The 13,497-nt window shown below is 46.5% G+C and overlaps 1 protein-coding gene and 1 pseudogene across 5 annotated transcripts in view; one reads left to right on the top strand and one right to left on the bottom strand.

Annotated features, from left to right (window-relative positions):
* The window catches only part of TRAK1 (trafficking kinesin protein 1), a gene marked incomplete at both ends in the record, with an annotated part of 100,195 nt that overhangs the window by 33,411 nt on the left and 53,287 nt on the right, over positions 1 to 13,497 (top strand). Inside the window, one exon of one of the 4 annotated variants that reach the window (XM_079713615.1) lies at positions 5,205 to 5,268. The exons of the other annotated variants lie outside the window; for them this stretch is intronic. Within the exon in view, the coding sequence (XP_079569741.1) occupies positions 5,205 to 5,268 (64 nt within the window). Of the gene's footprint in view, positions 1 to 5,204; positions 5,269 to 13,497 lie in introns of those variants that run through there. 4 annotated transcript variants of the gene reach the window in all.
* LOC307059822 (hypoxanthine-guanine phosphoribosyltransferase-like) lies at positions 95 to 3,066 on the bottom strand (annotated as a pseudogene). The gene is made up of 2 exons: positions 2,981 to 3,066; positions 95 to 784 (listed from the first exon to the last, which is right to left on the bottom strand). The product of its transcript is annotated as a hypoxanthine-guanine phosphoribosyltransferase-like (transcript).

Here is a 13,497-nt window from a genome sequence, read left to right on the forward strand (position 1 = left end):
TAAGCAGCTGGCCAGAGAACTAGAACATTTGATAATTTTCCTGGTGATTTCAGTGGGACTCCAGATGTTTCCAAACTCAACTTGAACTCTCATCTTAGGGTTTGTATTTTGCTTTTCCAGTTTCGCTAATGACACAAACATGATTCAAATCCCTGAAGTATTCATTATAGTCAAGGGCATATCCTACAACAAACTTGTCTGGGATTTCAAATCCAACAAAGTCTGGTCTATATCCAACACTTCGAGGGGTCCTTTTCACCAGCAAGCTTGCAACCTTGACCATCTTTGGATTATGCTGCTTGACCAAGGAAAGCAAGGTTTGCATTGTTTTGCCAGTGTCAATTATATCAACAGTCAAGACATTCTTCCCAGTTAAAGTTGAGAGATCATCTCCACCAATTACTTTTATGTCACCTGTTGACTGGTCATTACAGTAGCTCTTCAGTCTGATGAAATCTGCAGTCATAGGTCTAGATCTATCACTATTTCTGTTCATTTGATGTAATCCAGCAGGTCAGCAAAGAATTTATAGCCCCCCTTGAGCACACAGAAGGCCACGATGTGATGGCCTCCGATCTCCTTCATCACATCTCGAGCCAGCCGTTCCGTCCTGTCCATAATTAGTCCATGAGAAATAAACACCTTTTCCAAATCCTCAGCATACTGATTAGGTCTACAGAATAAATCTAGGTCATAACCTGGTGCATCATCACTAATCACGACGCTGGGACTGCGGGTCGCCTTAACGGAGCCGGAGCCGGCTGGCGCGCGGGCTGAGGGCCCTCTGGGGAGGAGAAGCCGGCAGCTGGCCCAGCAGGAGGCGGCGGCGCGGCGGGAGGCACTGGGAAAGCAGAGCGGCCCGCCCCAGCGCTCCGGCCGCCGCTGCTTAGAGCCCAGGCCTGTTTTCTCAATTATAGACAGAAAAGGCTTTGGAGGTGGTTGGTGCCCGGTTTGGATTCAGTTGCTCTTGGGTTTTGCTGAGTGATCCTGGTCAAGTGACTTCAACTTCCTGAGCCCCCTTTCCTTGTCTGCCCAATGATGGGGTATTAGGTAGCAGGGGTCTGAGGAGTGAGTGAGCTGTAAAGGGCTGTTGTCTGATGTGCGGTCAGCACTTCTTAAATAGTGTTGTGTGGGGGCATCCCTGGTGGCGCAGTGGTTGAGAGTCCACCTGCCGATGCAGGGGACACGGGTTCGTGCCCCGGTCCGGGAAGATCCCACATGCCATGGAGCGGCTGGGCCCGTGAGCCATGGCCGCTGAGCCTGCGCGTCCGGAGCCTGTGCTCCACAACAGGAGAGGCCACAACAGTGAGAGGCCTGCGTACGGCAAAAAAAAAAAAAAAAAAGTGTTGTGTGAACATGAGGGTGAGTGAGGGGGTCTTCTCTGAGACTGCTCCTGGGACCAGTCCCGATTCCTCATCCTCCTGGGGTTGGGCAGTGATGGCGGGAGCCCAGGAACATCGGAGGAGGAGGTGCTTCTTCAGCTGCAGTAAGCCTGGGCCAAGGAAGGGCTGTAACTCTCTCGAGTCATGGGAATGTTGGAGGAAAGTGTGGATTTGAAGGCAGAGAAACCTGGATTTTAACCTTGGAACCATCTCTGCAGAGTTGTGGATGGATTACTGCCTCCTTCTGAGCCTATCACATGGCAGTTTTGGTATAGACGTTCAATTTAAAACTTGCTCAAGGCCCATAAAATTCACCCATAAATGATGCTGTTTCCTTATTCATACACATTCTGCTTTCTTTCCCATTTTCTAAGAAAGTAAATTGGGAGACTTCCTTGGTGGTGCAGTGGTTAAGAATCCGCCTGCCAATGCAGGGGACACATGTTCCATCCCTGGTCTGGGAAGATCCCACATGCTGTGGAGCAACTAAGCCCATGTGCCACAACTACTGAGCCTGCGCTCTAGAGCCCGCGAACCACAACTACTGAAGCCCCTGCGCCTGGAGCCCGTGCTCCACAACAAGAGAAGCCACAGCAATGTGAAGCCCGCACACCACAACGAATAGTAGCCCCCGCTCGCTGCAACTAGAGAAAGCCCGCGCGCAGCAGCAAAGACCCAACGCAGCCAAAAAATAAATTAAAAAAAATTAAAAAGTCAATTGGGTATATGCAGTCTTCGGATATGATGTAAGTTGTGTTCAGTAATTTGTAAATGGCCTCACCCCACCCCCAGATCGCCACTTCTGCTCATTACTGTGAACTCAATGCCTTCTAATGAATTATGCTGGGAAAAGCTAATAAATGACGTTTCTACCTCATTTCCCTAATTACAGCTTAGAAAATTGTACTCTCTTTTTAATTGCTCGTACCGGCTTGTTTCCTTTTTTAAGGAATTAGAGTGATAAGGATGATCCCAACTAACATTTATTGCAAACTCACTTTGTCCCAGGTGCTGTGCTAAGTGCTCTGCCAGGCATTAATTAATTAACGCCTCGCCCCATCTATGCGGCAGGTATTATAGTCACCCCATTGAGCAGATAAGACTCAGGTGTCTAAGAAGGTCACAGAGATGGGAAGTGAGGATCCTGGACCAAACTTCAGGCCGCCCAACTCCAAAAGCTCTGCTCTTAGCTATGAAGCTAAACTGCCTGCCATTAGTTGACCATCCATCCATCCATCCATTGATTTTTGCTTTTATGATGATGTGGGATGAATAAAATATTTTTGAAATTCATAGCACTGTGAGGTAAATGTGCCAAGTCTTTGTTTAAAGGGTTTCTAACTGCACCTAACTTTTCTATGATGCTTTGTGGAGTTTGTATTTCCTGTTCCTTTACTACGTTTTCATTTTGAAAATTAATATTGGACTCTCCCCGCCCCGAATATTGGATTGAACTTGTTGAACTTGCTGATTTTGAGGAACCTGTTAACTGTTGATTGGTTTATTTATGAGACCTATAATCATCTTTTTAGAAACACCTTAGGGAACTTTAAAAAAATAAAGTCTCGGAAAACCTTAGGACACCAGCCTCAGCTCACCTGTCACAAGGAATGACATCTGAGAGGTCGCCTGGTGGTTTGCTGTGGGGCTCTTGAGAGGTGCCATCATTGCCAGGAAGAGACATGATAAGGACCAAAGGGAGAGATGAGATATGTTCAGATAATGGGGGCAGTTACAGCAGGAATTAAAATCATTGGCTGCTGACTTTAATTAGGTGAATGTCCTAGAAAATTTTAAGTGTGTATCCAAGTTAGGGTCTGAGGAGGGCACACACACACACACACACACACACACTTATATAGTTTTCCTCTAAATTTTCTACCAGACACACACAGACAGGCAGATACACACACACACACACACATATACACACACACTGTAAAATCTACCCCCCACCCCAATCTGTCTATTCTATTGAAGAGCCTTGCCATCCAGTGTAGTCTGGGGACCAGCAGCATTGCTATTATGTGGGAGCTTGTTAGAAATGCAGAATCTTGGGCCCAACTGCAGACCTGCTGCATCAGAATCTGCACTTTAGCAAGAGCTCCAGGTAATTCACATGCTCATTAAAGCCTGGGAAGCCCTGCCCTAGAGGGATGCCTTTTCCTCCAAGTTCATTCACTGAGGTATCATATGCCATTGGAAGGATAAAGGGAAATTGTCCCCGTTTGGTCACTGTGGAAGGAAAGAAGCTTGCCCGCCCAGTAGTGGTTGAAGAGTCCTTTTACTATTACCCATTCGCAAATTATACAGTCTTGAGTAGAAAGTTAAAAGGAAAACTGAATCAAGGCCACACTTGTTGCTGTTGACACCAACAGACGGTTACAGTACCTGGCTAACAGGCTGGTGAGGTTCTGTAGGTAGTTTTGCTTTAGGGCAGTGGTTTTCCAAGGGAGATTTTGCTCCCAAGGGTCATTTGGCAGCATCTGGAGACACTTTTGGATGTCACATCTACAGAGAGAGAGGGTGGTGCTTCTGGCACCTAAATGGGTAGAGGCCAGGGATGCTGCTAAACATCCTGCCATGCCCAGGACAGCGCCCCGCAACAAAGAATTATCTGACCCTAAATGTCAATAGTGCTGTGGTTGAGAAACCCTGCTTTAGGGAGTGAGTTTAACTTATAGGAAGACTAAAATCTGTTTAATTATCCCATTACTCATTTAAAAGAAATATTTCAAACATGCTAAACACTTAGGACTAATAAATGTTAACTTCACTTTTTTTTTTATAAATAAAACGTTACCGATGCATTTATAAGTACAGTTTGAAAGTCCCATTCCTACACTCTTTCCCCAGAGGGAACCACCTTCCTGAGGGTGGGCTGTTTCCTTCTGGTGTGTATTTTTGTACCTTGATTACACATATAAATGTCCATGCAAACAGCCTATTATATTGCACGGGCCCCTTTATAATGGCGTTCTTCTCTGTTTGTATGTTGCAGGCTCTTTTTCTAGGAGTTTGAGCAAAGGCATGAGCAGAGCACAGGACTGTATCTAAATGAAAACGTTTCCATTTTCTAAGTATTTTACATTTCCTTTAGGTGGTCATTAAAATTTTTAAGAAATAATGCTTAATATTTAAAATCAGGTTGAGGAAAGAAGTAATGGTTGCAGATTTTTAAAGGTGCCCTTTTTCAAATGCAGATTCTGTAGTGACCCAGAATTAAGCAAATAAACTTGTGCTGACATTTGTTGGAGGGTACGATGGTGGTAAGGTCCCTGGTGCTGCCCCCCTTTTCTGCCTGCACCCTCCTTTCTGCCAACGCGGCACCTCTCAGCCCCTGCTCCCAGCATCCTTGGAAGACATTTCCTCCATCTCTGCATCATTTTTCGGAGCCGGCCTGTTTCTATGGCAACTGTGAGATTGAAAGATGAGCGGGAGCGGGAGGCGAGGCTGGAGTGAGACCTCAGGGTGGTGGTGTGTGTCCCTGACGTCACCTTCTGTGCTTCCGGATAGGACGATTCTGGCTACTCCCATTCAGGGCTGCTGGCTGGTGCCGCTTTATTAGCGGGGCTGCCAGGGTCTCTGATAGCTCTGCAAATTGCCTTTCTTTCTGCTCCTCCGACCCTCCACAATTTTTCTTTTCACTGCCCCTTTTCTGTTTTGGCTCCAGACTGTCATTAAGAATGCACAGCTTAATTCTGGCGTGTTTTGGGACGCTCTTCTGCCCAGTGTTTTGGAAGGGCGGGGAGGCATGGCAGCGTTTCACTTGACGTCGATGGCGCCGTGAAGTGCATTCTCTCCTCTGCAAGAATACTGACTATGCAGAAATTTATCGAAGCGGATTATTATGAACTAGACTGGTATTATGAAGAATGCTCGGACGGTAATTATGACTCCTGCAGAACAGAGCGGGATGTGTAGGGCCATTGTCTCCTTCGGGGGAGGGGGTGTCGTGGAATCTTCCTGGGGAGACGGGCAGAAGGAGGGCCACGGGACCAGCACCCCATGGCTCTGACCCTTGCGAAGGCGTGGCGGAGGGACAGCAGGTGGGCAGGGCTCGTGATTGTGGGAGGCTCCTTGGCAGTTTGGAGGTGGTGTTGGTGTGTGCTGGGCTTGTGAGCATCACAGTTCAGTGGGATTGAATTCTCTCTGGGGTGGTGCGTGTGTGTGTGTGTGCGCGCGCGCGCAAGTGGAGATGTGGTCCTTGTTAGAGTTCAGGGACTAGTGTCTTCAGGAAATGGTTCTCTGCCCTGGGAGAGTCCACCCTTTTCTGAGCCCAGACTTGGGGGCACAGGGGAGGCTGGAGAAAAGGCAGAAGCAGCCTCCCACCTGGCAGCCAAGTCAAATGAATTTTCCTTGTGGGCTCCCAGAGATGGGGGTGGGAGATGTTGGGAGGGGCTGGAAGAGTCTGTATCCTCTGCTGTGTGTGCAGGGAGGGTGTGGCACATTCCAGAGGAGACTGCGTGGAGTTTATGTGCCTGGATCGGCCTCAGGAGGTTCCAGGCAACAGGAAATGGCACTGAGGTGCATTCTCAGGCCACAGGGGAGGAGTCTCAGGCTCCTGTGGTGTTGACATCAAATTGTATATGACACAGTTAACCTGTCATCTTTAATTTCTTCTTTAAAGTGACCCTCAATCTATGCCTTTACATAGACACACACAAAAAGGGCACAATTAATATATATACTTAGAGGGTCCATTCCCCCAGTGATGATACGTTCCCAGCCTCACACGAGCCAGTAATAGGTAAGGTAACTAACTGCTTTCTAATTGAATCCAGAGTTTCAGTCTCTCTAACATGACTACATTTGATTAACCTGAATGATGTAACAGGCTGGGACCTGGCCTCATTAGTAAGCTAAGAACTACATAATTATCTCTTTATCTGCTGATTTCTGCCTTGACTGTGGGCTGCAGGAAAAGGGCCAAGAACCTTTCTTAGTGGGGGTGAATGGATATTTAAATGTGCTGAGAAACTTCCCTAGCTGAGCCCCACCATCCCCAAGCATTAGATGAAGACATTGCCATGTTGAGTCCCTGTGCATCTTTAAACATCCTGAGTAATGATGATGGTGGGCAACTCCCAGGGTCGTGAAGGGAAAAGATGACTCAGTTTTTTTTCTTTTGGGTACATTATTCTTGAAGCAAGTTCCCATCCTATTACCCACCTCCAGGAGACAATTATAGGGGTGCTTCTTTTCAGAATCCATCATTGACCTCTTGAAGTTTTCTTGGTGATTTGTGACTCGCTGAACCCTCCATAACTTTTTAAAGTATGGACCACAGGATCACGGAGCATTGGTTACAGCAGAGGGCCTGACTCACAGCCCGGGGATGCACTGGGTGTGGCCATGGCTCCCACGGAGCCATCCTGGAAGTGAGGGAGGAAGGTTTCTTACTGTCTTGACCCAATTGAGACACCGTCCAGCAGCTCTATTTACACCCTTGTCTGAGGAAATGAAGCCAGTCACTCTCGGTGGTTAATCTGAAGGGTGAGAGGAGGCCTGCTCTTATCTGGGTGTCTATCAGAAGGATTTTCTTACCCAGCCATTTCTCAGTTGAGTCTTTTGGCCCCGAGGCAGCCAGATCTCTCTTCTTCCAGCAGAAAAGGAAAATGGAAGAAGAGGCAGCTCATCTGTCCAAGGGTAAATAAACGTTGATTGCAATTACTGTCGGAATTATGTTGAGCAAAATACTTGCCTTTATCCTCCATCCCAATTTGGATGAAGCAGAGAAGGCCACTGGGACAGAATTTACTGTGGCAACTGACTTATATTTCGTAATCCTGTTTTAAAGATAGTTAAGTAAAGCAGGGAATTAAAGGAATGGAAGCTCAGAACTAATCTGGTTTAGGAAACCCCACAAAAGGGAGTGGAATTCAAGAATATGCTAATGTTGTCGTTACTTGTTTATACATGTCTAACTAGGGTTCTTTCCTGACCTCGGCAGGTTAGTCTGGAAACGAAGGCAATTCGCCTTTGTGTTTATGCATCTTTAAAATTGCAAATCAGTGTTTGAATAGCCCTTTCATCTCCTGGTCCTGAACTTCCTGGTGAGGAGGCCAGGTAGGAGTTAGACACACAGCGTTGCTTTGTCTCTCTTATTATTTGCCATTCGAATCTTTAATGAGGGAAACTTCTAGGGAGCTTTCCATACTAATAACAAAAGATAAGTCATATGTTTTGAAAAAGATGCAAAATCATCATTTATGTCAGAGTTACCGACTCACACTTAAATTGCAGGGTGAGCACCGAAAAAGTAATACAAATGGGTGGGAATACAGATTGCAGGATGATTAGGGACCCCTCTTTTAAAGGTGGAATTAAGAAATGGCTGCTTTTCTCTTTGAGGTTTAGGAGAGCTTTATTCAGTCCACTGATTGTATCCTTCCCCCTTAGTCAGTTTTAGTTGTGGAGTCTAATACTCTGTGTCCCCCACTACCGCCCAAACAAGGGGTATGGGGCAGGGGCTTAGAATAGTAGGAAATTGGAGGGGTTGATTGCCCGATACCTTAAGGTAATTTTTAGAGGTTTGAAATAGCTAGCGATCAACAGAGTACAGCAGTGGTCTTTGCAGAATTTTCACACATGTACTCAGTGTTTACAGTTTAAACTCTAGCATCAAAAAGAGTGGATATATGTATATGTAAAACTGAGTCACTTTGCTGTACATCTGAAACTAACACAACATTGTAAATAACTCTACTCCAATAAAAATTAGAAAAACAACAACAACAACTCTAGCGTCAAACAGGGTCCTGGTTACCTATGTTGGCTGTGTCCCACCTCTAATTGCAGGACATCTAAAACCTGGCAAATAATGGCAATCATTCGCTTATTACAAAAACACATTCCCAGACTAACTCCAGACCAGAAGAGGCCCTGAGAAATCTGAATCTTTAGTGCACGCTTTCGGTGATTCTTTACATCAGGTGTGTTTGGGAAACTATGCCAGTGTGAGTAGAGACCATCCCTGGGCACAGGGGTCTGGAAGATAATTCTTTATGTCTGGTCACGAAATCCTATGTTGTTTCTTGGCTACACTGGTCACTTAAAAAAAGTATGCTTATAGAGAGTGTGAGGCTTTTTTAATTTTCAGAAAGGCTTGGGTTCAAGTATATGTCCCTAAGTTAAAGAAATGGAGTGCACTTTTGTAGTTATTCTAGAAATAGGTAGAATGCCAGAAAAGAGTGCTGGCCTGGAGTCTGCCTTTGGGGCCTGTTTTGCATTCTGCGTGGCTGTGTGGTGTTAAAAAGCAAAATTCAACGGATAAATATAAAGATCAAATTGGCTTTCTTCAGCGATTCATGAATCGAGCAGCATCCTGTCTAGCAAGTAGAAAGGATCTCTGAGGAGCTGTATAAAATGGAAGGCTTTTATAGACAGACGGGAGCAGGGAACAGGGAAAAAGCAGATTATCTCTCTTTCTTTGGGGGATGGATGGGGTCTATCAGGCAGATTACCTCATTACTGCCGACTGGGAAATTCCAGACCGACTGGTTAAGACTCCATTCCTGGGAGAGGCTGAAGCTGCATTTAGGTCAGGTATTAAGTCTTGGTTGGCTGCCCTGGGGCTTAGCACAGGTAGCTCCATTTGGGGCCTGTTGTTTCTTTTTACCAGTGGTTGGGTACATCCTGGGACCCCAGTGAGCCTCTGTCAACCCAGCTTTCTCATCTGGCAAATGGGGATAACTATGTTGGCCAGAACCATTGCGAAGGAGGGTAAAGCGTGTAAATAAAGTAAAAGCTTTGTGGATCGGTGAAGTGCCAGGCCAGTGCTTAATTTTATTTTTTCAGAAATAGTACTAGTTATTAAGTTCTTTTTAAAAATCCCTTTCAAGAGGGAGACGCAAAAGGGAGGGGATATGGGAACATATGTATATGTATAACTGATTAAATTTGTTATAAAGCAAAAAATAAAAAATTTAAAAAAAAATAAAATAAAATAAAAATCCCTTTCAAAAGGTAATTGGGGGCTTCCCTGGTGGCGCAGTGGTTGAGAGTCCTCCTGCCAATGCAGGGGACACGGGTTCGTGCCCCGGTCCAGGAGGATCCCACATGCCGCAGAGCGGCTGGGCCTGTGAGCCATGGCCACTGAGCCTGCGCGTCCGGAGCCTGTGCTCCACAACAGGAGAGGCCACAACAGTGAGAGGCCCGCGTACCACAAAAAAAAAAAAAAAAAAAAAAGGTAATTGGTATTTTGAACAAGATATAGTATCTTGGGAATTCCCTGGCAGTCCAGTGGTTAGGACTCCACGCTTTCATGCTGAGGACGCAGGTCCAGTCCCTGGTCGGGGAACTAAGATCCCACAAGCTGTGCAGCACAGCCAGAAAACAAAAAGGTATAGTATCTTGACCACCTGTTTCTTGCTGCAGTCTCTTTTGTAATCATCGACCCTCGTGTCCCCTTTTACAACATTATAGGTTTGAATGTCACAGCAGGAGGTGGTCTAGTTCATACTGATTTTATAAATGGGGACACTCAGGCAGATTGTGCAGTGGTTGTTTTTAGGACTTCTTATTCCATAATGAAAATCCACAGCATTACACACAGGTGGCACGTGTGCTGTTCCCTGACTGCAGTGACCTCTAAAATGTCACCCAGGGTCAGGGTGGCTGGTTTGCGAGTGAAGTTTTGTCAGAGGTATTTTAAGCATTAATTGAAAAACTGATACTAGGCTTTTGAGATGCTTTTCTAACTTTCCTGCACTTGTGTTCAGACATGTAAACAGGCCCCATTTTTCATGTGTGTTTATTGTGGGATGCACCATTGGAGGTAGAGGCTGACTTTCCCTTTCCAGCTCAGCAGTCTTCTGAATGGCTGTTAAGATGATTTAAAAAAAAAAAAAAAAAAAAAGAACTAAATGTAAATGTATGATGTAGCTGTACATTATTATCAGCAACTTTGGTAAAACAGAGATAATGTCATCCCTCAGATGTAGAAGCGGAGGACTAGAGAACTGATGAGAGGGCCAGAGAGAGCTTAGAGCCCAAGTTTTCAGAGCTTTGTGTTTCTCATTTATTTTTTTAAAAATAGCACAAGTAAGGGCCTTGGGGAAGTGACCCTCAGTGACGGGCCACCCTGCTCTGTATAGGCAGAGAAGTAAAAGGACAGGGAGGCTCATGGAGAGGAGCAGAATGCATGGGATACAGAGGGGAAGGAGACTCTTGGTAGAGGGGGAGGGGGGTCAGCGGGTACAGGTTGCAGGGGAAAAGCAGGCCAAGCTGGCTGAGGAGCATCAGGCTCATGTCTGAAGACAAGGGGTACCTTTGGGCGTGCCTGTCCAGTGGGACTTTCTGTGATGAGGGAAACGTTCTGTGCTGTCCAGTTTGGTAGCTACTAGCCCCATGTGGCTATGGAGCGTCAGAAATTTGGCTACTGCCACTGAAGTTTGGATTTTATTTAATTTTAATCAATAGAGATTTCAAAGTAAATAGCCCTAGTGGCTCGTGACCACTCTTTGGACAGCAGAGGGTGGAGCTTCGGGAAGATGACTTCTGTTGGGTGTGTAGAATAAATCTGGAGAGGACACTCACAGGAAGAGCTCCCTCTGACTGGAGGGAGGCGAGAGACACTTGCCTTCTGTGGCCTTGAACGTTCCTGGACATGGGTCAGAACCTATGCCCTGCCCCCCTGCTCTGGGCCATGGTTCTAGTCCTTCTGGGACAGCACACACTACAGCTGCTTGACTGTCCGGGGTGAGTTGGGCCACCCTCAGCTCCACCTCCCATGTCTGTGTCCCATGGTCCATCCATCACCTGGCACAGGGATTCCTGGGCTTTCTTGCTGGTCTTTAGGCGTCTGTTCTGCTTTGACTTTTGGAAAACTGTTCTCTCAGAGAAGGTGCACTTTGTCCCATCTCTGCCTTTAACCTTGAAGTGAATGCAGATGTGGATGAGGTTGGAGAATTCCCTCACACCCCTGCAGAGGGAGGGAGGGAAGGAGGAAGAGTTTGAGGCGGGGAGTACCCTGAAGAATGAGAGAACTGAGAGAAATGGGGTGACATGGGGAGGCTAGGATGGTCTTGTGTTCACAATGCCATGTCCTAAATTTATCTTTTAATTTACATGTATATATATTTTAATTATATAATATATAGAGACTTGAACATCATTTGCTAAAGGTAGCCTAGAATTGAGTTAAAAGATGAGTATAACCAACTGGGTATGAGTAAAATCACTTAAAAGTGTTTTCAAATATATGAAATCAGCTTTTTTTCCCCATTTATATATACTACAGCCCCTCCCACTAGCCTGCACATCTTATAGTCAATCTGATACTCGCCGAATGAATTATGTACAGTGGAGCTTTCTCCCTCCCTCCTCTCCCAGAGCTTCAGACTCACTGTCGTTTGCATTGAATTAACAAGCCCCAATTTGATAATGTTTACTGAGATTAAAGAACGATTTTTTCCCCTGAGTGTCTGCCTTTATAAACATTGTATTTAAAGCTTATGAAGATTTTCAAAATGTGATTTTGAACTCCCTGCTACTGAATTTCTACTGACCCTACTTTTTTTTTGCGGTACGCGGGCCTGTCACTGTTGTGGCCTCTCCCGTTGCGGAGCACAGGCTCTGGACGCACAGGCTCAGCGGCCATGGCTCACGGGCCCAGCCACTCTGGGACATGTGGGATCCTCCCGGACCGGGGCACGAGCCCGTGTCCCCTGCATCAGCAGGCGGACTCTCAACCACTGCGCCACCAGGGAAGCCCTGACCCTACTTTTTTACAAAGAACAGATTTTTATCATCCTAAAATGTAGCAATCATTTTCAGGTTCCAGAAAAGTAACCCGGCAATGAGTATGTCTCTAGATGTTAATTTCTTAATAAAATCTTTATTCTATTCTAGTTTTCTGTTTATAGGCACTGGTCTATGGTCTTCTATTCGTTTTTATGGAGGTAGCGATTCAGTTTAGCAGACATTTTTAGCTGACTTAGCAGGATCTGCAGCCCTAAGCATTTAAAGATGGATGAGACCTAGTTCCTGAACTTGTGCGGAGAATTCTTGCTGACAATCTGGCCTCTGCTAAAGGCCCCCTTGGTTACCTGAGGGAGGTGACTGGGTAGAGAGGTGGTTTAGGTCTCCTGGTATAGCTTTTAGGAGCAGGGAGACCTGCCACAGTGTAGCGGGGAGGTGGCTGAAGCACAGGAATTGTAGAATGTGCCATGATTCTCTGAGACACCAGTGCTTCAGGCCACCTTTCAGTGCGTTTGATGGAAGGACCTGCCATTTCACTGTTACAGGCAAAATCAAACAGTGTAGAGGAAGTGGTAGTGAGATGTGCAATAAAACTTGATTCTTTTTTCAGGCAACTTTGCAAACTATTAGGCTGCAGATTTTTTCCCCCTTATCCTGCAATTAGAAAAGATCTTTATAAATTTGGCTGTGAATACACAGATGTAGGGTGAGAGTGGGATTTACAAAACGCAGTTTAAAAAAGAGCAAATGCAATGTATTATTACCAAAGAAAAACTGGGATGAAGTAAGCTTAAATCAAGTAGTGCTTACTGCAGTTTTTTCTTTCCCTCTTGCTAGAAACCAAAATGATCTTTTCCTTCCTTCTTCAGCCCTGTGTCATGCTGTTGTCACAGTCAGATTTGTCCCAAGTTTTGAAGCACGCCCACAGGAACTCTCTCACCTGAGGGAACTGGGCAGTCGGTCGCCAGGGCACCTCCTCCGCCAGAGCTCCACCTTTAGACAGGTGTGCCTGCTTGAGGCATGGATGGTATTGCCCTGTGCAGTTGCTGTGAAACTTCCAGGAAGCTACCATCTCTCATTGCTTCTGGGGGAGCAAAAGCGGAAGAAGAATCTGGATGCAGAGAGCTGGCCCAAGGCCGTGCACCTGCCTGCTCGCCTTCCTTCTGACTCCAGAGCACCCGTTAGGGCCACCCCAGGGCTGGGCAGGGCTTTCCCATTCCGATAGGTGCTTCGCCCCCCCTCCGCCCCGCCTCCTTCTGTGGGAACCACCCGCTTCCGGGTCGCCTGGGCGCCGATGGGCCAGTGGCCCTGTGCACACCCTCCACTTCAGCTGAGCCAGGGCATGTCTGTGGCCCCAGCCAAGGCCCAGCGTGCGTCCCGGGGGCCCCAGCCCCAATGCCTCCTCCGGGAG

The sequence above is a fragment of the Hyperoodon ampullatus genome, assembly GCF_949752795.1.
Source record: "Hyperoodon ampullatus genome assembly, chromosome: 10".
Classification (NCBI taxonomy): domain Eukaryota; kingdom Metazoa; phylum Chordata; class Mammalia; order Artiodactyla; family Ziphiidae; genus Hyperoodon; species Hyperoodon ampullatus.